This window comes from Crocuta crocuta, unplaced genomic scaffold (assembly GCF_008692635.1).
Source record: "Crocuta crocuta isolate KB4526 unplaced genomic scaffold, BGI_CrCroc_1.0 scaffold73, whole genome shotgun sequence".
In the NCBI taxonomy this organism is placed as follows: domain Eukaryota; kingdom Metazoa; phylum Chordata; class Mammalia; order Carnivora; family Hyaenidae; genus Crocuta; species Crocuta crocuta.
In genome coordinates this window covers 6,932,597-6,955,565 of record NW_027529443.1, presented here as the reverse complement: position 1 = coordinate 6,955,565, position 22,969 = coordinate 6,932,597, and the positions used below count along the sequence as shown (strand labels likewise).

General features: G+C 34.6%; 1 protein-coding gene across 1 annotated transcript in view; it reads left to right on the top strand.

Annotated features, from left to right (window-relative positions):
• LOC144228658 (phospholipid-transporting ATPase ABCA3-like) overlaps positions 1-22,969 on the top strand; it is a 130,023-nt gene that overhangs the window by 67,132 nt on the left and 39,922 nt on the right. The window contains 9 exon segments of the mRNA XM_077760565.1: positions 1,945-2,099; positions 2,339-2,494; positions 2,836-3,046; positions 7,176-7,326; positions 12,170-12,268; positions 12,771-12,939; positions 13,897-14,197; positions 21,562-21,811; positions 21,964-22,168. Coding sequence (XP_077616691.1) covers positions 1,945-2,099; positions 2,339-2,494; positions 2,836-3,046; positions 7,176-7,326; positions 12,170-12,268; positions 12,771-12,939; positions 13,897-14,197; positions 21,562-21,811; positions 21,964-22,168 — 1,697 coding nt within the window.

The following is a 22,969-nucleotide window of genomic DNA, read 5'->3' as shown; positions in this document are numbered from 1 at the left end:
TCCTCAACAAGATACTTGCAAATCGAATTCAACAGCACATAAAAAGAATTATCCACCATGATAAAGTGGGATTCATTCCTGGCTTACAGGGCTGGTTCAATATTTGCAAATAATCAATATGATACATCACATTAACAAAAGAAAAGACAAAAACCATATGATCCTGTTGATAGATGCAGAACAAGGATTTGACAAAGTACAGCATCCCTTCTCAATAAAGACCCTCAAGAAAGTCGGGATAGAAGGAACTTACTTAAACATCATAAAAGCCCTGAGAAGCTTGAACAATATCAGAAGCCCTCAGCCAAGTTGCAGGGTACAAAATCAACATACAGAAATCAGTTTCTTATTTATACACCAACAATGAAGCAACAGAAAGAGAAATCAAGAAACTGATCCCCTTCACAATTGCACAAAAAAACATAAAATACCTAGGAATAAATCTAACCAAGGATATAGGAGGTCTGCATGATGAAAACTATAGAAAACTTATGAAGGAAATTGAAGAAGACACAAAGAAATGGAAAACATTCCATGCTCATGGATCAGAAGAATAAATATTGTTAAAATGTCATTACTACCGAAAGCAATCTACACATTCGATGCAATTCCAATCAAAATTGCACCAGCAATTTCTCAAAGCTAGAACCAACTATCCTAAAATTTGTATGGAACCACAAAAGACCCCGAATAGCCAAAGTAATATTGAAGAAGAAAATCAAAATGGGAGGCATCACCATCTCAGACTTTAGCCTCTACTATAAAGCTGTCATCATCAAGACAATATGGTATTGGCACAAAACAGACACATAGACCAATGGAATAGAATTGAGAACTCAGAATTGGACCCACAAATGTATGGCCAACTAATCTTTGACAAAGCAGGAAAGTGTCCAATAGAAAAAAGACAGCCTCTTTAACAGAGGGTGCTGGGAGAACTGGACAGCAACATGCAGAAGAATGAAACTAGATCATTTTCTCACACCATACACAAAAATAAACTCAAAATGGATAAAGGACCCGAATGTGAGACAGGAATCCATCAAAACCCTAGAGGAAAAAGCAGGAAACAACCTCCTTGACCTCAACCACAGCAATTTCTTACTTGACACATCCCCAAAGGCAAGGGAATCAAGAGCAAACATGAAACTCATGAAGATTAAAAGCTTCTGCACAGTAAAGGAAACAATAAAACTAATAGGCAACTGACGGAATGGGAAAAGATAGTCGCAAATGACAAATCAGATAAAGGGCTGGTATCCAAATCTATAAGGAACTCCCCAAACTCCACACCTGAAAAACAAATAATCCAGTGAAGAAATGGACAGAAGACATGAACAGACACTTCTCCAAAGAGAACATCCAAATGGCCAACAGACACATGAAATGATGCTCAGTGTCCCTCCTCATCAGGGAAATACAAATCAAAACCACACTGAGATACCACCTCACGCCAGTCAGAGTGGCTAAAATGAACAAATCAGGAGTGTTAAACTGGGTGTTATATGGAAACCAGCTTGACAATAAACTAAGAAAAAAAATAGTTTACCACAGTCTAGGGAAGTGTACAGTATACAATATAATTCATAAATGTTGTCATGTGGCTGATGGCAATAATATTAAGTTCTAATATAACAAACTCTTTAGTGTTTTTGTATACCTGACTGATTTATACTCATTCAGATTCATAGAATATTAGAACATGCAGTTAAACAAAAATTAAAAATAAATTATTATTTATTATTTTTATTAATAATTCATCAATAAGTTATCCATCACTTCAAATGCAGCGATTGATATTTTCTTGAATTTCCTTCTGAGAGATATTGCTAATTCTATTGAATAACCCATACATAGATTTCAAATTTAAGGTTTTAATGAAGACTTTGCTCTTATATCCCTCATGAAAGCTAAGATTCTGTTATGTCTTCTACTTGATCCTAGGTCTCTATCCTGCTACCAGTGGAGAGGCCTATATTAATGGATATGACATCTCAAAGCAGATGGTCCAGATCAGGAAAAGGTTGGGTGTGTGTCCCCAACAGAACTTGTTGTTTAATTACTTGACTGTATCAGAACACCTTTATTTTTATTGTTTGGTAAGCCAAAAACATGTTCTTTTTTCCCATTCTATTGGTGTACTTCAGGCAGATTACCAACTATCCATATCCTTATTCTTAGAAAGTTCAAAAACTTATTTTTGATGAATTCTCCTTTAAACATAAATTCAGACAAAAGGAAAAACCCACTATACAAATGATATAAGAGAATAGCTTGTGTAAGTTGTCTCTAAGGATAAAGTTGGAAGCACCATGTAAAGTCTGGCTTCTCTTTCTAGGTAAAGGGAATACCTCGAAAGACACGTCTTGTGGAAATTGATCGTATGTTGTCTGCTTTTAACCTGCTAGATAAGCGTAATGCATTTTCATATTCACTGAGTGGAGGAATGAAGCGCAGACTCTCAGTGATCATGGCACTTATAGGGAACTCCCAGGTAAAAACAAAGACACATCTAAAAAATGGATCCCCACTGAAGCTGCTCTAAAAAAAATCATCCAACAGAAACCTGAGAGCTGATGTAGATCTAACACTGTTAAAGAAACTTTACATATGAAATCCCATATAGAATTCATATTATCTACCTCGTTATAATAAAAACTGTCTCAGATTTGGAATTATCCTGGAATTCCTAATTCAGTTTTAGTCTAAACTTGTTAGCTTAATTAGACAAGTGACTGAAAAAGCAAAACCAGAGTAACCCCTATAACTGGTAAGACTCTAGTGACACTAGTACATAATATTTGATGGTTATGTAATTGTTCTTCTGGTCTTTAGGTTGTGATACTTGATGAGCCAACCTCTGGAATGGACCCAGTCTCAAGGAGGGCCACCTGGGATGTCCTTCAGCACTATAAAGAGGATCATACCGTCTTATTGACCACCCACTACATGGATGAAGCTGACATCTTGGGTGACCGCATAGCCATCATGGTTAAAGGATCCCTGCGGTGCTGTGGCTCTTCAGTTTTCCTGAAAAAAATATATGGTCTCTTTCCCTTTGATTATTCTTTGGATATTGATATGTTAATATTCTTCAAACATAATCTTCATAGATATTGATGTTTTAGTAATATTATAATATAATTTCCCTATTTTTTTGTCTGTCTCCCCAAAACTTCTATGATTTCCTCTGTCCTTTTATTTGGGACTCCACTGTGAGCTCTTTGAAGTAATGGTCGTAGTTGATTTATTTTTAATATGGAAGTACAGTTGACATACAGTGTCCTATTATTTTTAGGTTTACATCATAGTGATTCAGTGTTTTTATACATGACAAAATTATCCCCATGATAAGTCTAGTTACCATTTGTAATCATACAAAGTTATTACAATATTAACTGTATTCCCTATGCTGTGTATTATATCTTCATTACCTATTTATTTTGTAACCAGAAGTTTATTCCTCTTAATCCCCTCCACCTATTTTCTGGACCTCCAACTCCTTCTGCCTCTGGTAACTGACAGTTTCTTACGTTTATGAGTCTGTTTTGGTTTGGTTTTGTCTATTTGTTTTGTTTTTTAGAGTCTACGTGTAAGTGAAATTATTTGGTATTGTCTTTGATTTTTCACTTTGCGTGACACCCTCTAGGTCTATCCATGTTGTCATAAATGGCAAGATTTCATTTTTTATGGCTAAGTAATATTCCATTGTATATATTTACCACATCTTCTTTTTCTGCTCATCAATGGATGGACACTTGGGTTGCTTCCATATCTTGGCTACGATAAATAGTGCTGCAGTAAACATAGGGGTACATATATCTTTTTAAATTAGTATTTCTGTGTTCTTTGGGTAAATACCCAGTAGTGGAATTACTGCATCATATAGTAGTTCTATTTTTAAGTTTTTGAGGAACCTCCATACTGTTTTCCACAGTGGCTTCAACAGTTTCCATTCCCACCAACAGTGCAAGAGGATTCTTTTTTCTCCCACATCCTCACTGTTTCTTGTGTTACTCATTTTACCCATTCTGACAAGTGTGTGGTGATATTTCCCTGTGGTTTTGATTTGGATTTCCCTGATGATTAGTGATGTAGAACATCTTTTCATGTGCCTGTTGGTCATCTGTATGTGTTTTTTGGAGAAATGTCTGTTCATATCTTCTGTCTGTTTTTTAATTGGATTATTTGTTTTTTGAAGTTGAGTTGTATAATATATATATGTATCCATGTATGTATCATGGATATTAACCTCTTATTGGTTATCATTTGCAAATATCTTCTCCCACTCAGTGTGCTGTGTTTTTGTTTTGTTGATGGTTTCCTTCACTGTGCAAAAGCTTTTTTGAATGTAGTCTCAATAGTTTAATTTTGCTTTTGTTTTCCTTGTCAGAGGAGACCTGTCTAGAAAAATGTTTCTACAGTCAATGTCAAAATGATTACTGCCTGTATTTTCTTCTAGAAATTTTTGGTTTGCAAACATTTTCTTTTATTCTGTATGTTGCCTTTCCATTTTGCTCATTGTTTCCTTTGCTGTTCAGAATCTTTTTACTTGTCTATTTTTAATTTTGTTTCCTGTGCTTTTGATTTCATATTCAAAAAAACCCCATCATTGCCAAGAGCAAGGTCAAGAAGCTTTTAACCCAGTGCTCTCTTGTAGGAGTGGATCTTTTTTTTTTTTTTAATGTATTCGGTTACTCTGTCTTTTGATTGGAGTGTTTAATCAGTTTATATTTAACATAGATTTTGATAATGAAGTACTTTTGTTAATCATGTTCTGTTTGTCTTGTAGTTCTTATGTCCTTCTTTTCTCTTGCTGTTTTCATTTCCTTTTTACTGATTTTTGTATTGATATGCTTTGATTTCTTTCTTTTTCTTTTTTGTAATTTCTAGGCATATTTTCTTTATTATTATCATGGGACTTACATAAAATATAACAGCATATTATAAGCTGATCACAACCTCCATTGCATACAAAAAGCTGTTCTCTTTACTTCCTCCAAAACACCTTAGTTATTGATATCAGATTTATATCTATTGATATCAGATTTATAGTATTGTGTATCTTATTTTTTAGTTATACTTTTTAGTAATATAACACATTTTAGTTATAGTTTTTAATGCTTTCATCTTTTAAATTTTATGATATAATTAAAGTAATTTACCCACCACCCATTACAATATACATTATTCTGTATTTGTCTGTATATTTACCATTACTTGTGAGATTTATACTTTCAAATGATTTTGTATTACTATTTTCCATCCTTTCTTTTTTTAAAAACCATTCTTTTTTTTCAATTTGAAGAACTCCTTTTAGCATTTCTTATAATGCAGGTAGTTAACTCTCTCAGCTTTTGTTTGTCTAGTAAAGTTTCTTTCTTCTTAATTTTTGAAGGACAGTTTGCCTTGTATAGTACTCTTGGTAATTTTTTCTTTCAGTACTTTGAATATATCTCATCATTCCTTTCTAGACTTCTTTTCAGTTTTCTGCTGAAAACTCAGCTAATGGTCTAATTTGTGTTCCTTTGTTTGTGACAATTAGCTTTTCAAAATCCTCTCTTTGTCTTTGACTTTTTTCTATTGGACTATAATGTGTTTTATGGTAGATATCTTTGGATTCATCTAGTATAGATCTTTTGCATTTGTGACCCTGAATATTCATTTCTTTTCCTTGGTTTGGAAATTTTCAGGCATTATTTCTTTGCATAAACTTTCTAATTCCCCCCTCCTCTTTCTCCCACATTTGGGACTCCTATATTGCATGTATTGCTCTACTTAGTGACATCCCATAAGTCTCTTGGGCTTCATTTACTCTTTTTCATTCTTTTTTGTTTCCTTTTGTTCCTCTGAGTGAATAATTTCCATGACATTACTTTGAGGTCACCCATCCTTTTGTCCACTTTATATAGTCCATTTTTGAACCTACCTAGTGAATTTTTCAGTTTAGTTACTGTATTCTTCAGCTCTGCAACTACTTTTTGGTACTTCTTAAGCTTTCTGTTTCTTTGTTTAAATTCTCACTTTCTTCATGCATTGATATCCTCATCTTGGTGAGTATCTTTATTATGTTATTTTAAATTCTCTGTCAGGTAAGTTATATAGATCTCCATTTAATACAGCCTATTCTGGGTATATGTTTTTTCTTTGTTGAAAAACATTTCTGTGTCTGCTTCTCTTGGTTTTTTCCCATCACATTTAGTGTTGTATTTTCTAGTTTTCTTGCATGTTCTTTTCATTTTTATAATTAAAATTGTGAATAAAATAATAGTGGAGACTAAAGTAGTTGATATTTATCCTAAGTAAATGGTATGACCTGGTCTATTAGGTCACTATTATAGAAGACTGAGTCGATATAACCTGTATTTGAGCAAATATTGGTATGTATTACAGCTTTATTTAGATTCTCTTTATCATTGTCTTCAAACGCTGTAGTAATAGGATCAGGATTTTGCTCTTAGCAGAGGGTGGGATCTGTATATGAATGAGATCATGGGATCTCTTTAAGCTGTAATCCAGTTCCTAGCTTTTGGATCTGACAAATGTTCTTTGCTTTCCATTTCTGCATGATTTTCTTCACCTTAAAAGTTTTTTCTGTATGCTGCTACCCTCTCCCTAGTCTTTAAAGGGCGATTGCAATGAAGGACTGAAGTACCTCAGAAGTATTTTTCTTAGCTCTTTTTTCCTGCCCTGAGCTATCAGAGTACCACTGCAATGTTTTCACAAAGTTCTGGAGTGCTGTGGAGGCTTTTTTTTTTTTTTTTTACTTCTTACCCTTTCCCCCAGCTTTGAGAGGTTAGGGCAGTGCAGGTAGTGGAGGAGTACTTTTTTGGAAAGATTTCTCAGATCTCTGAAAGAAAGGACTTATATCTGATTAATTTATGCCTTACATATAATAGGGACCAAAGTATATCTGCTTAATGAATATTAACCTTGTTTTAGTGTCAGTTGAATAAGAGGCTATGTAACAGAGCTTTTTTCCTATCTTTGTTCTATTGGTCCCTAAAAAATTTTAAAAAAAGTATTTATTAGATTTATTAGACTTGTAATCATATGGTTAGCATGGCTTATCTTCTTCTAGCCAGCCCAAACCATGGAAAGCCAAATGTGGTCTCAAAAGAATATTGGAAATAGAAAATTGTTTTATTTGTTGTTCTAAATGGATTTTTTTTCAGGTGTGGGATACCACATAATCATGGTGAAGGAAGCTCACTGCAATGTTGAAGAAATCTTAAAATTGATTCAGTATCATATACCAGCAGCCACTGTAGAGAAGAATGCTAACAATGAAATATCTTTTCTTCTACCCAAAGAGTATACACACAGGTATGAGTCCAGAGAATGCAAAATGACTGATGTTTGGATAACTGGAAGTCACTGCTGCTTTTCCTGTTTTTTTCAGGCATAGCAAATAGAGTTTATTTAACAAACCAAAACTCCAGTCATTGCTGTCATTTGCAGTGAAAAGAAGGATACTGCACTTGGCTTATAGATTCCTGGTTTTAATTGGTTATAATGTATGGTATTGGTAGAGTAAAACTTGTCTGGTGAGTGGAGTGAATGGAAATATAAATATAATGAGATAAAATTTACTTTAGTGTTGGCTCTTGAAGTCAAGGTGACAAGAACTCAGAGTAAATGGGCAGTTTGACTACATTAGGTAGCCAAGTTTCTCATCAAAGGGGATCACAAAGAATAATAACTACCTGAGACCATCCTGTTAAAGGGAAATGGAAACTAAGCATACTCATTAGAAACTTTCAGAGCATGATATTTTTATCTTCTTGTAATATACAAGTAAGTAGTTGATGTAGTATTTCTTAAAGTCAAGACAGTTGTCATATTCCAGAAGAATATGAAGGACTTTAGTGCCTGCTTTTCAAGTAAATCTGAAAGTTCTTGAGAAGAAGCAGCATGGAATAGTGTAATCAGGAAGCAGAATGGAACTAAAATTCTAGTCATGAGCTGGAATGAGAGAATTAAATATCATGGAGAATTAGAAATGAAATTCCAGATATGTATTCTCAGAGATGCATGGCAGTTGACTCATTCATAAAAGTTGGGAACCAGATGGGTGCTTTGGCCCATTGGGGCAGTTGTGATCCATGTGAACTGCACAGTCTCTCTTGAAGGAGACATAAAGGTAAAGCAATTCCTTAAACTTATCACACTTTCTGCCTGTCTTTATTCATGTGGACACAAATGACATTCTCAAAATATGTCCAAAACAGGAAATGAAAATATTCTGAAGGAGATGATATATTCTGTGCATCATTTTCATGTTTATAAAATGTATTCTTATTTATGGCATCATATCTTCATATTTATAATATCCTCTTCATATTTTATCATACTTTCTTATTTGGAAGCAGAAGATGTTTATCATATATTCTTACTAATCATTTGGGCTTTAAGAACAGAAAAAGGAAGGAGATCCAAGAGGTGAACAATAGATTGCTGGGCAATAAATTCATATTTAGAGTGATGGACTCATTATAAAATAAACTGAAAGTCATGAAATTAGGGACGAATGTGTTTTTCTAACAGGGAGATATTTTAAACTAAGAAATAGAAAAAACAATTTTAAGAAAAAATACCTATGGATCTTTTTCTTTCAAAATATAATATGAAAAAAATGAAATGATGGTTGCAATTCTTAGTGACCTTCATTCCAGCTAAGATTTTCATAGCCAATAGTAATAGAGCACTAACTTTTTGCAAGATATTGTTCTGATATGAGTTTATTCACAAATGTGAATAAACAATAAGGAAGGGAAAAATAATTTTAATGGCATATACTTGTATTCTGATTAATTGAATATATCTCATAAGGAAAGTACTCTTCAAATTTTAGAACAGTATTGTAATTTGCAGTAAAACAGTGCTGAAACTTGTTGGAATGAAGCTTAAGTTTAGAGTGTGGCAGTGGAGTGATATGCAGCCTTTTGAAGGCACAGAGACATAAAAGAAGTTTCAGAATTGTGCTACATATCATGGAATATTTATAGGCTTAATTCATGAGTTAGAGGCTGTCCTGCTCACACTCTGTCTCTCTCTCTCTGTGTCTCTCAAAAATAAACATTTAAAAAAATTTTTTTTAAAAGAGGCTGTAAATATAAAGGAAAACCAGTGGGTGACAATAGGAAAGGAAAGAAACAAATATCAGTTTGTGAAACTCCTACAAGTTAAAAGGAGGAAGTGTGTTATTCCTGGACAAGGTTTAATTAAGCAAGACAACATAGTAAAGAGAGTAAGTATAGTCATGCAACAAATATTTCATTTACCTCAAAGCAGATTTCCTAATGGGTCTCTGAAGTTTGTTTATGACAATTATGTCTTAGAAAGGTGGAGGAAATAAAAAACAAACTAACTCTGAAAATATAATTCTGATAATAAAGAAAATGTTGGTTGAAGGAAGAAAAAGTCAGATATTTTATAGAAAATGTACAACATCATGTGAATTTCATGGTAGGAAAGAAGGAAGGATCTGGTATTTTTAGACACAGGCCAATATTGGAAGATACATAGATAAGCATTTTTCTATAACATAATCTCAAGATTGTTTGGAAGCTTCAAAAATGATATTTTTACCACAGATCCCAAAGATAAAGCAATTAGACTGACAGCTAAAATTCAATAAACAAGAAAAAATAATAGAATTGCTACAGAATATCATCAGGAATTTTATCACCCCAATCAAAGGTAGTTTAAAAAGTAGTTCATTTCGGACAAATTCCTAAACACACACTCACTACCAAAATTCACACAGGAAGAGATAGAAAATCTGAACAGATCCATAACTAGTGAAGAAATGGAATCAGTTATCAAAAATCTCCCAATAAATAAGAGCCCTTGGCCAGATGGCTTCCCTGGGGAATTCTACCAGACATTTAAAACAATTAATACCCATTCTTCTCAAGCTATTCCAAAAAATAGAAATCGAAGGAAAACTTCCAGACTCATTTTACGAAGCCAGCATCACTTTGATTCCCAAGCCAGACAGAGACCCAGATTAAAAAAAAAAGAAAAAAGAAAAAAAGAACTACAGGCGGATACCCTTGATGAATATGGATGCAAAAATCCTCAACAAGATACTTGCAAATTGGATCCAACAGCACATAAAAAGAATTATCCACCATGATCTAATTTTAAGCTTAAAAAAATTGACACTGATGATCCCAAAGTTGATTTAAAAAGAAAACAGTCAAGCACAACAAAACCTAGAATGAGAACTAAGAAATCACTAAATCGTGCAAAAACTCATCTTAGTTTTGGACAGAATTTCCTCCACCTGTTTTATATGTTTATAAGTCAGTCCTGGATAAACATCAATCTCTTTCGTAAGGATGAAGGAGGAAAGAATGGCTGTAGAAAGGATACTGCATTTTGAAATAAAACCACCAATCTAAGAAATAATAAGAAATGCCTACTTTGAAAATAATTTCCAAAAATGAAGAACTTTAAAAACTCTCTGCTTTATAGTCTCAATCAAATTAAGGAGAACACTTGAATCTAGACTTTGGAGGAGAGAAAATGAGATCAAATGATGTGAAATTCTTGATTGACTATAAAAAACTGACCAATAATTATGGCAGAAAAGAGAACTCCTGAAGAGAACACTATGTCAAGAATTCTTCCCAGAACAATGAGGAAAACTGCATAAATAAAGAGACCAACCAGTACATTACCACTTCATACCCACAAGAATGGCTAAAACTAAAAAGACAGACTATAGCATATAAACATGGTAAATGGATCTCATGAACAAGCAGGGTAGGGGCAGAGAGAGAGGGGAGAGAATCCCAAGCAGGAAAAGTCCGATATGAGGCTCAACACCACAACCCTGGGTAAAAAAACCATTAATACACAAATTATTTGTGTATTAACAGTCAGTATCTATGGGGCCTGGTATTGTAATGATGTTTATATTTTTATACATTCATTTGTAAATTTTATATGACACACACATATTAATTTCTTAACTAAAATTAAAGAAAAAAATGTGTGAATCCTAGTTGAAAAATCAAACACTAGAAATGAAGAAGCATCCAGAAGAAATGGACTTAAAACATGTGAAGGGCTGTCATGTGGGTAGATTATACCTGTTCTATATAACTAAGGGTATAAGTTTAGAACTAATGCACAAAACTAGATAGTATTGAATGGAAAACAATTTAAGTTTGAATATGGAAGAAATTTCGATCTTCCAAATGAGCGAATTTTGATTTCCTCCAACACTGAGAGGGCAAACAGTTCACTTGCTCCTCATTGGGAATATATTCAATGGTTTTGAGACCGGGGTGGGGGGGGAGGGTTTGGAAAAGATCATCTTTTATTTATTTGTTTTTTTTTGTTATTATTNCATTCACAATTGCACAAAAAACCATAAAATACCTCGGAATAAACCTAACCAAGGATACAAGAGATCTGTATGATGGAAAAGATCATCTTTTAAATGTGAAGTACTGTAAAATCTTCCCAGAAAAACTATTCTTTAAAACTCTTAATGTCTCTACATTCCATCTGACTCATGTTCTTCTCTGTATACAATTTTTACTGTACCTACAACATTTTCTATTTTTGAATGAGTTTTTTCCTGTCAATTTGAATTTTTTAAAATTTAGTTATTTCGAGTGAGAGAGTGCATGAGTGAGGAAGGGACAGAGAGAGAGGGGAGAGGCAGAATTTCAAGCAGGCTCCATATTGTCAGAGTGGGGCCTGGTGCCGAGCTCAATCCCACAACCCTGGAATTATGACCTGAGCCAAAACCAAGTCAGATGTTCAACTGACTGAGCTACCCAGGTTCTCCCCTTTTTTAAAAAACTTAATGAATAAGAACCATAGCCTACATATGTGCATGATAAATTAACTCATGTGCACTAGGTAGAGTCATTAGCATATACAGGGTCTCTTTGTAGTTTATTAGAAGACCAAAATTAAATGTTTTAAAGAATTAAGTAGAGTAGAAACAATTTGCTACAGCAGTTTATGCATTTCTATTATAAGTATTGAAGTGAAGAATGAGCTACATTTTTCCCAATGCTGAGGGGAGATCTGTTCAGAATAAAAATATATAAATAGGATAATCTTCTGATTTGATGCCAGCATTTAGTCCTCCCCTTCCCCAATTCCCTCCCCCTTCTTACTTTTATTCTAATTCTTATTCTAGATTTGAAGCTCTGTTTACTGATCTGGAAAAGAGACGGTATGAGTTAGGCATTGCTAGCTTTGGTGCCTCTGTTACTACCATGGAAGAAGTCTTTTTTAGGTGAGCAAGGATACATAGGGAAAATAAAAACCACGGTCAGGGGGTGGAGGCAGGACCACATCTCGATCCCTTTTGTAAACTCACCAAGCTTAGAGTCACACATTGGAAATTTAAGAGGTGTGAAGAGGAGGAAACTGACATGATTTTCTTTACAGCAACACTGAAAAAACACTGCCATCATTTCAAGATAGGAACAGATATTTTGATATACCCAGAGTATGAATTAGATGTTAATCTTTAACTTGTATCAGCTCAACCTAATGAAGCATTCAATACCTTGCCCTAGTTTCCCTAGCTTTACTATGTCTAGCAGCAGTCCTATGACTGGTGTTTGGGAACCACTCCTCTATCAGAGTTACCTTGTTGCCTCTATATAATGGCCCCTGCCCAGTCAGTAAGCAAACCAAGGAGCCTTCTGAGTTGAACGTTGTGACTCACGTTCTTCAAATAAGATATTATGGGATAGAATTGAAATTAAATGCTGTGTTCTGTTTTTATGTAGAGTCAATGATATGGAAGATTCACAAGTAGATATCCCAGCTACCCAAACTCTACCTCCCTCTGTGATAAGTGAAGTCTCAGTTACGAACCAGAATAGGAATATGTCGAGCAATGAGAGAGCAGAGTGTTCCACCATGAATGAAAGCCCTGCTATTGTGTTTAATACTGGGGTAAGCACCTTTGTTAAGAAACCTGATGTAGATTTATTTGATTGGGGCACAAGAGGTACATCTTCTTTTACTACTTGAACAAAGATGGTATGGGGTTCCTAACCACTGCACCCCAACAGACAAGGAACAGTCTGTACCACAAACTAATTAATTTCCTAGTGCAGAAGTGATGAGGTCTAGATAAAAATCACTCCCACCGTTGTTATTCCTAAGTTTTTTTTTTTCTGTCTTAGAATTCTTTTTTCCCCCTCAAATTGATAACCCAGAAATTTGGTAGTTCACTGAAGCTAAAGTGAACTGGAAAGAGCATGGTTTTTAGTGATCAAGCATGCCCAGTATTTTAAGTTTTGCCATGGGTATTGATATTGTATAAGGGATCTTTTCTTAATCAGTGTGATCCTCAGGATTTCTTTCCTTCTCTAATTATCTCTTCCTCCTATAAAGAATTTGTTTTGTTTTGTTTTGTTTTTGACTGTCAGGAGTCTAGGGAAAATCATTCTGTTGAGATTTTAAGTGTGTTATATGAAAAGCCATACCTTAAACACCATATTTAATACCTTACAACAGTGGTCAGCAAATTTGCAGAAGGGGTTAATAGATGTTTAAGGCAGGATGCCCACTCGGTCTCTCTTGCAATCATTCCACCCTGTCTTTGTAGCAAAAAAACCATAGACAATACAGAAATGAATGGGTATATCTGTTTTCCAGGAAAATTTGGTTTACAAAAACAGGTCATAGTTTGTTGACCCCTGCCTTATAAAGAAAAGATGATCATACTCTCATGTAGTATCATACTATGCTTAGATTCTATTCTAAATATTTATTAAGGTAAATTTTATGTGTCTTCTATCTACCTTAAAATTCCAGAGTGTCCATTCATCTTAATGAATATCATCATGAATGATCTGTTTGGGTCCATGAATATTGTAATACTGTGTTTTTTTCCTCCTCCTTTAGTATTCCCTCTACCACCAGCAGTTCTGGGCCATGTTCATAAAGAGGGCAATGTTCAGTTGGCGGAATTGGAAATTGATTTTGCTACAGATGCTGGCACTGCTAGGTTCCTTTACTTTTCTCTCTGAGGCTGAAAAATTTTCGCATAATAAAGATGAAAAGACCAGACAAATGGATTTGAATCAATATGGTCAAACAATAGTGCCTTTATCTATTTCTGGGAATTCTAATTTGACCCTGATTTTCCTAAAACATCTTAGGACTATGCTAGAGTCTAATAAACACACACTTAAGGAAGTGCAAGGTAAGACCCTTTAAGTAAAAAAGACTGTTCTTAGATGAAGATCTGGTTGAATGATTTGCAAAGAAGGTCATAATTGTGTATTTGGCTACAGTATAACTAAAGACTGAATGGGCTAGTTCCTCTGAATATATTTGTTTTTAAGATACTAGTCATAATAGTTTACATTTACTGAGCACTTGGTTTTGACAAGAACTCAGCCACGTACTTTACCTGCATGTCATATAATCTGAACAATCACCCTGATTTATTTTTTTAATGTTTATTTATTTTTGAAAGAGAGAGAGACAGAGTGTGACCAGGGGAGAGGCAGGGAGGGAGGGTGACACCAAATCTGAAGCAGGCTCCAGGCTGCTGTCAGCAGCAGAGTCCAAAGCAGGACTCGAACCCACAAACTGTGAGGTCATGACCTGAGCTGAAGTCAGACGCCTAACCAACTGAGCCACCCGGGCGCCCCATAGTAGATATTTTTATTAATAACATCAGTTAAATGAGGAGTACTGACATTTAAGAAAGCCCAGTAATTTGCCCCATATCAGACATGTAATAAATAGAGACTTTAATCTGTTCTGCCTGATATCTGCAAACTTAACCACTCACTGCACTTCATTACCTGTCTGACCATAAAGTCTGTTCACTTTCAAGTCATCATTTACTCCCTGAGACTGTACATTTTTTTTTTTTACCTGAGCCCTGATGAACAGTGTTCTTGAGTTAGCAAACAGCCTGCAGTTTTGACAAACTTGTGTGGTTCTTTTTTTTCTTATTGAGGTTCTGTTGTAAAACTACATTTCAGAAGTGTTCATTGTTCCTTATAAATAACTGATACTGATTCTACAACCCGCAATTAATAGATTGGCTGACTATAAATAATTGTTCCTATTTCTCCTCCACTACAAATAGTAGATAAGCATTTGTTAACCAAGGTCACACAATAAGGAGAGAGGATAAAGAATAAAATCATTATTTAAAAAAAATTATGGCATACTGCTTACATTAAAAAAATAAAATGATTACCTAAATATGCTTTATTATATTGATAATAAGACTGAAAATACAATAGAATAATACAGTAGCTCCACTTATGAAGTTTTAGTTAATTAGCTAGAAATTATCTAGACATAGAAAGATAATGTTTAGGCTTAGCCAGTCCCACTTTGTTTTTCAAGAAACTTGTGTGTACTTTTCTAAGTTGTGCTCTCATTAACTTAAACACAGAACCTTTTATAAGTGAACTTTACTAATTTTATACGATTCCTCTCTATTCCAAACTGCATGCCTTTTTTTAACTGAATTTTTGTAGGGTAAAGAGAAAACAAGCACTTGCTCTCTCTTTTCCCCAAACTACAAGAAAATGTTTACTAATAAGGATATAGATTTCTAGATAATTTCTCATCTCTTTCTTCTCAAATAGTACATGCATTAACACTGGGAAAATCACTGCTAACTTTTTAAGTAGAGCCACAAAATAAGTGAGTATATGAAAGAGTATGAGCTTATAATAACTGAAAAATGCCATCTGCCCTCCCAAACAGCAGTTTAGGTTTCCTCTTCTTCTGCAATTTAGATGAATGCCTCTTTTATGGAATTTATCTCACTGAATTATAATAGCACATTTTTCATGTGTCTCTCAAGCTAGTTGTGGAGAGGCCAGAACTTCTTTTATATCTCTAGAACCTAACCCAATTCCTGGCATATATAATTAAATATAATCTTATCAAACGGAATTAAATATGAGGGGATGATTCAAAAAGGGAGGGATCCAATATCAATGAAGTCAGCTAGGATATAATTGTGATAATCCAGGCAAGAGAGGTTAAGGCTGTGAAAGAAGGAAAGAAAGATTTGAAAGATCTCTGAAGAGGACTAAAGTAGATTTTGTTTTCTCTTTAGAAGTGGAGGAAAATAAGAATGATTAACACTGAATTTGATACTTTTTATTTTGAGATAATTGTTGATTTAGTGTTGTGCAAAATAATACTGAGAGACTCTGTATACCAAGGGTAACATCTTGCAAAACTATAGTACAGTATCCCCACCAGGATATTGACGTTGATACAGAACATTCCATCAACACAAGCATCGTTCCTGTTGCTCTCTTCATTCCCTCTCTACCCTGGATACCACTAACCTGTTCTCCACTTGTACAGTTTAATCGTTTACAGAAAGACATAAAAATGGAATCATATAATATGTAAACTTCTGGGGATGTGGTTTATCTATACCATCGAATACTGCATGGCAATGAGAAACAATGAAATCTGTCCATGTGTAGCAACATGGATGGACCTTGAGGGTGTTATGCTGAGCGAAATAAGGCAGAGAAGGACAAATATCACATGTTTGCACGTATAGGAGAATTAGGAGGAACTTAACTGAGGACCATGGGGGAGAAGAAGGAGGGAAATGGTGGGGGAAAGGGAGAGAGGCAAACCATGAGAGACTCTTGAATGTTGAGAAACAAACTGAGGACTGATGGATGGGGAGGGAGGGGGGAAATGGGCATGGAGGAAGGCACTTGTGGGGATGAGCACTGGGTGTTATATGGAAACCAATTTGACAATAAACTATTAAAAAAATAATAAAAATAAAAAAAATAAAATGTAAAAAAATTTTTTTAAAAAGTAAACTTCTGGGATTAGCATTTCACTCAGCATAATTCTCTGGTGTTGTGTTTCTCCATAGTTCATTCCTTCATATGCTATGAGCTGTTCCATCATGGGGGTGTACCACAGTTTATTTAATCATTCACCCATTGAAGGACACCTCATCCCTCCCTGCCCCAGTTTTTGTCTTTTAGGAATAAAGCTGTTATGAAACTTTGTGTACATGTTTTTGTGTGATGCTACATCTTCAGTTCTATGGAATAAATGCCTAGGATTTTAATATTAATTGTTGAATCATGTTATGGTTGCATGTTTGTTTTTTGAAGAAACTACAAAACTGTTTTTCAGAGTGGCCATATTTTTTTACATTCCCACCAAAAATGAACGAGTGATCCAGTTCTCTCATCTTCCCCAGCATTTGTGTTGTCACTATTTTTATGTTTGTTTTAGCCATTCTGATAGGTACGCAGTTGTATTTCATTGTGTTCTTTTACATTCAGGTTAACATATAGTGTAGTATTGGTTTCATGAGTAGAATTTAGTGATTCATCACTTACATACAATACCCAGTGCTCATCACAAGTGCCCTCCCGATTTCCATCACCCATTTACCCCTCCCTCTTCCCACCTCTCCTCCCCCAACCCTCCATTTGTTCTCTGTATTTAACACCATTTGCAACAACATGGATGGAACTAGAGTGTATGATGCTAAGTGAAATAAGTTGATCAGAGAAAGACAGATATCATATTTCACTCATATGTGGAATTTCAGAAACAAAACAGATGAACACAGGGCAAGGGAAGGAAAAATAAGATGAAAACAGAGAGGGAGCCAAACTGTAAGAGTCTCATTGTTGTTTTAATTTGCCTTTGACATCCCTTCTTATGCTTATTGACATCTTTATATCATGTCCGGTGAAATATGTGTTCAAGTGTTTTACTCATTTTCTAAGTGGATGGTGTTTTGTTTTGTTTTTTACTGTTGAGTTTTGAGACTTCTTTATTTTCTTTCATACTGTTTATTATCTTTTCCTTATCTTAATGGGTTCTGCAAGATAAAAATTGTTTTATGTGGATGAAGTCCAATATATTCATTTTATCATGGATTGTGTATTTGGTGTCAAGTCTAAAACTCATTGCCTATTGAGAAGGGCACTTGTTGGGATGAGAACTGGGTCTCGTATGTAAGAGATGAACCACAGGAATCTACCCCAAAAATCAAGAGCACACTTTGCACACTGTATGTTAGCCCATTTGACCATAAATTATATTAAAAAAAATAATTTTAAAAACTCATTGCCTAAGAGAAGGACAAATATCATATGTTTGCACGTATAGGAGGATTAAGAGGAACTTGATGGAGGACCATGGGGGAGAAGAAGGGGGGAAATGGTGGGGGAAAGGGAGAGAGGCAAACCATGAGAGACTCTTGAATGCTGACAAAAACTGAGGACTGATGGATGTGGGGGGGAGGAGGGATGGGCATGGAGGAGGACACTTGTGGGGATGAGCACTGAGTGTTATGTGGAAACTAAGTTGACAATAAACTATTTGTAAAAAACAAAAACAAAACAAAAAAAAAACCTCATTGCCTAGCCCTAGATCCTGAATGTTTTATCTTAAAAATCTTAAAAATAGGTTTGTGAAAATTTTAGTTTTACACTTTACATTTAAATTCATGATTCATTTGACATTAATCTTAATACATCTGAGATGTGAGTCAAGGTTAAATTTTGTACTTGTTCATGTGCAATTGCACCAATAGCATTTGTTAAACTGTGATATCCATTTAGTTTTTTCACACCTTTATCAAAAATCAGTTGGGTGCATGTGAGCCTCTTTTGGAATTCCCTTTCCTATTCCATTATGTATCTGTAGTATCATGCTTGATATCTGGTAGACTGATTCCTCCCACTTTTTTCTTATTATCTGAAGATTATTAGTTCCTTTGTTTCCATCAAAATTTTTAAAAATTTAATGTTTATTTTTAAGAGACAGAGAGACAAAGTGCAAACAGGGGAGGGGCAGAGAGAGAGGAGGACACGGAATCTGAAGCAGGGTCCAGGCTCTGAGCTGTCAGCACAGAGCCTGATGCGGGACTCAAATTTGTGAATCATGAGATCATGACCTGAGCTGAAGTCGGACTCTTAACCGACCAACCCACCCTGGTGCCCTCCATTTAAATTTTAGAATAAACTTGTCTATAAATACAAAAGTAAATTTTTGGAATTTTGGTAAGACTTTATTAAATCTAACTATCAATTTAGGGAGAAGTGACATCTTACTGTGTTGGATAGTCCAATCCATGAACATAATTGATTTATTTAGAATTCCATGAAGAATTCTTTTTCTTTCATCAGTGTTGCATACTTTTCATCATACATGTCCTGTACATATTTTGTTAAATTTACACCTAATTGTTTCATATTTTTTAACAAATATAAATTTTATTGTATTTTAAATTTTGGTATCTATATGTTCATTCTAGTGTATAGAAAACAATTGATTTTTGTATGTTTATTTAGTATCTTGCAACCTTGATTAGTGTATTAGTTTAAAATTTTTTTGTGTGTGAATTCCTTTGGATTTTCTATGTAGACAATCATGTCACCTGCAGATCATAGCAGTTTATTTCTTCTTTTATGATCTGTGTATCTTTTATTTCCTATTTATGCTTTACTGTACTGGGTAGAACCTCTAGCACAATGTTGAATCAGAGTGGTGAGAGTGGGCATTCTTTTCGTTCTTCTAGTTTTAGGGGATAGTAGGCAGTTTTTAACCAAAGTGTAATCCTACCTATAGAGATTTTTTAGATGTTCTACATAAGAGTGAAGAAATTCAGTTCTATAACTTTCTTTTTCAGAGTTTTTTCATGACTGATTACTGAGTTTTGTCAGCTGTTTTTTCTGCATGGATTGATAGGAGTATTAATGATTTTTCTTCTTCACCCTAAAATATAGTGGATAACATTGATTGAGTTTTAAATGTTGAACCAGCCTTAAATCCCTGGAATATACCCCACTTGATCAGAGTTGTAATTATTTTTATGTGTTCCTGAATTTTATTGCTAATATTTTGTTAAGGGATGTTACATTATATTTGTGACAGATAGTGGTCTGTAATTTTCCTTTTTTTTTTAGTGCTGTCTTTTATGATTTTTCTATCAGACCAATACTAACTTGATAAAAAGAATTCAGAAATACTCCCTCATCCTATATTTTCTGAAAGATATTGTGTATAATTCATGTTGATTCATCCTTAAACATTTTGTAGAAATTTCCAGTGAAAACATCTAGACCTAAAGATATCTTTTGGGAGGAATGTTTAATTAATGAGTTAAATTTCCTTAATAATTATAATGATTTGAATGACCTATATCATACTGGGAGAATTGTTGTAGTTTATGCAGGTAGAGGAAGTATTTTATACCATCTAAATTGTCAAATAATGTATATAAAGTTGTTCACAGTATTCCTTTATTACCCTTTTGATATCTGTAGGATCTGTATTGATTTCCCCTGTGTCATTTCTAATATCGGTAATTTATGTCTTGTCTTCTGTTTCCCATTCTCTTCCTCACTGTGCTTTTAGTTGGGTTTTTTCTAATCGAACTGTCTTCCAGTTTCCTGTCAACTATTTATTTGTATCCAAACTGCTATGAGTTATATGTTGAATTCTTTTTTTTTTTAATTTTCAAATGTTTGTTTATTTTTGGGAGAGACAGAGAGAGAGAGAGAGGCAGATAGAGAGGGAGACAAAGAATCCCAAGGAGGCTCCAGGCTCTGAGCTGTCAACACAGAACCCACCATGGGGCTCAAACTCACAAACCGCGAGATCAAGACCTGAGCGAAAATCTGACGCTTAACCAACTAAACCACCCAGCTGCCCCATATATGTTGAATTCTTAATTGTAATTGATGTGTTTTTTTCAATTCTATCAGTAGATTTTTTTCTATTCAAATCAACATTTGATTCTTTCTGTGGACTTCAGTTATCTGATAAATTTTCTATCTCTAATACCTGGTTTATATGTGGATCTGTTTCTGTTATCTGTGCTTTTTCTTGGTTCTGTGTTTTAGTATATGTAGTAATTTTTTAATTGAATGCCAAATACTGTACATGAAAATGATATGAAAATGATATGACTCTACTTGAGATTGTCTTCTCCAGAGGAGATTTAATTTAGCTTCTGAAAGATAGTGAGGTGAAGGGAAGATCTAAATCTAATCAGTGATTTAAGTAATTTGATACTGGGTGGAAATTTTTATAAGAACTGATCTATATCATATTCACACTAACTCTTATGGTATAGCCCTTCAGGAGGTCCACTGAAAGCTTGAAGTTTTACCAGTGCATTCCATCATTTATAAATCTAAAATGCCTTAAAGGAAAAAGGGGTATAGAATTTTTGGCTTCCTTCAGTGCATTTCCATTCCTTCTAGGGGCTTAGCCCCCAAATGTTGATTGTATTTTTAGATTATCTACACCTTCAAAGAGGTGATTTTTAATTTGTTTTTAAATCCAGACTTTTCTTTTCACAGTGGAAGGTTTTTTTCTGCTTTAAGCAGGAATATAGGTTATAGGCTATGAATTTAATGATGGACTTGAGTGCTTGAGGAGAATGGCAAATGTTTGAAATAATTATTATTAGAAAATTGAAAGGGATGAGAACCAAGTGAAATTATTTGTTTCTTTCCCCAACATATGTTGCAGATCATCTCTTTTGTGAATACACTGATCAACATTGTTTCCTCATCCTAGGTGACCTACTGAAATACTTAATGGAAAATGAAGATTGTATTCACTTATGCATTGTTGCATTTTCCGTTGAGGTGAAGACAAATAAAATAATACTTACTGGTCTTTTCAACAATCAAGCATATCATTCACCATCTCTAACCCTGTCAATATTAGATGACATTCTTCTCAGGACCATTGCTGGCTCTAATGCTTCTTTAACAGTCTCCAATAAACCTCAGCCATACCCTAGACAAAAAAAACAAAAAGCAACGTATGTTATTCTTTTTATTAAAATTTGATATTTTAAATGCATCTCTCCTACCCTATATGATTACATTTAGATAATTAAAAATACCTATTGATAGAAATTTATGTTTCTGCTGTATTGATTTTCTGATATATCTATTTTTGTTCCTTCTTCAGATTGTCAAATGGACTCCAAGTGGCCTTAAATATACATTTTGGTATGGCTCTTTTGATCAGTGGCTTTTGTCTCCTGACAGTGACTGAACGAGTCACTAAGGCAAAGCATATCCAATTTTTGATTGGGGTTTATGTCCCTGTGTACTGGCTTTCTGCTCTACTGTGGGATTTCATCATCTTCTTTATTACCTGCTGCCTACTACTAGTAAGTATTAGATATAGCTTCTTGAGGGCTCAGTTTTCTTCTGTGCCCCATGGAAAACTCATATTTTCTATGTAACTTAAAATGTAACTATATTTAGAGATAGGACCTTCAAAGAGGTGATTAAGTTAAAATGAAGTAGTTAGGCTAGGTCCTGATCAAATCTAACTGGTATCCTTTATAAGAGGATATTTGAACATACAAAGAGATACAAGGAGTGTGCATGCACATAGTAAAGACTATATGAGGACACAGCCAATAAGTGGCTATTTGCAAGCCAAGGAGAAAGATTTAGAAAAACCAACCCTAAGACAAAATGGTGGCAGATGCTAGGCTCTGCCTACAAAATGGTAGGAGGATGCTAGGCTCATCTCCTCCCACAAACACAACTAGATAACTATCAAATCATTCTAAATACTCCAGAAATCAACTTAAAGACTGACAGAACTAACTCCACAACTAAAGGGAGAGAAGAAGCCACATCATAGAAAGTAGGAAGTATGGAGATGGTTTAGGGGAGAAAGAGATAAAAGGTGCTGTGGATGGGAGAGAGCCATGGTCACAGAGAAGGGTGAGAGAGAGTAGAGAACACAGGGGAATGCACAAGGAAAACATTTCCTCAAAGCCATTGGCTGAGAAAATGAGAAGGGATGATTTTTGTGAGTTCTTGCTACCAGCAGGGCTTAAATCCTGGAGTTTTAAAGGTCAGGGGGCTTGGCTGGGATAGAGCCCTGAGTCACTGTTTCTGGAGAGAAGGCAGGCAAACAACCTAGTGGCAGATGATGTGGAAAAAGCAATCTGAAG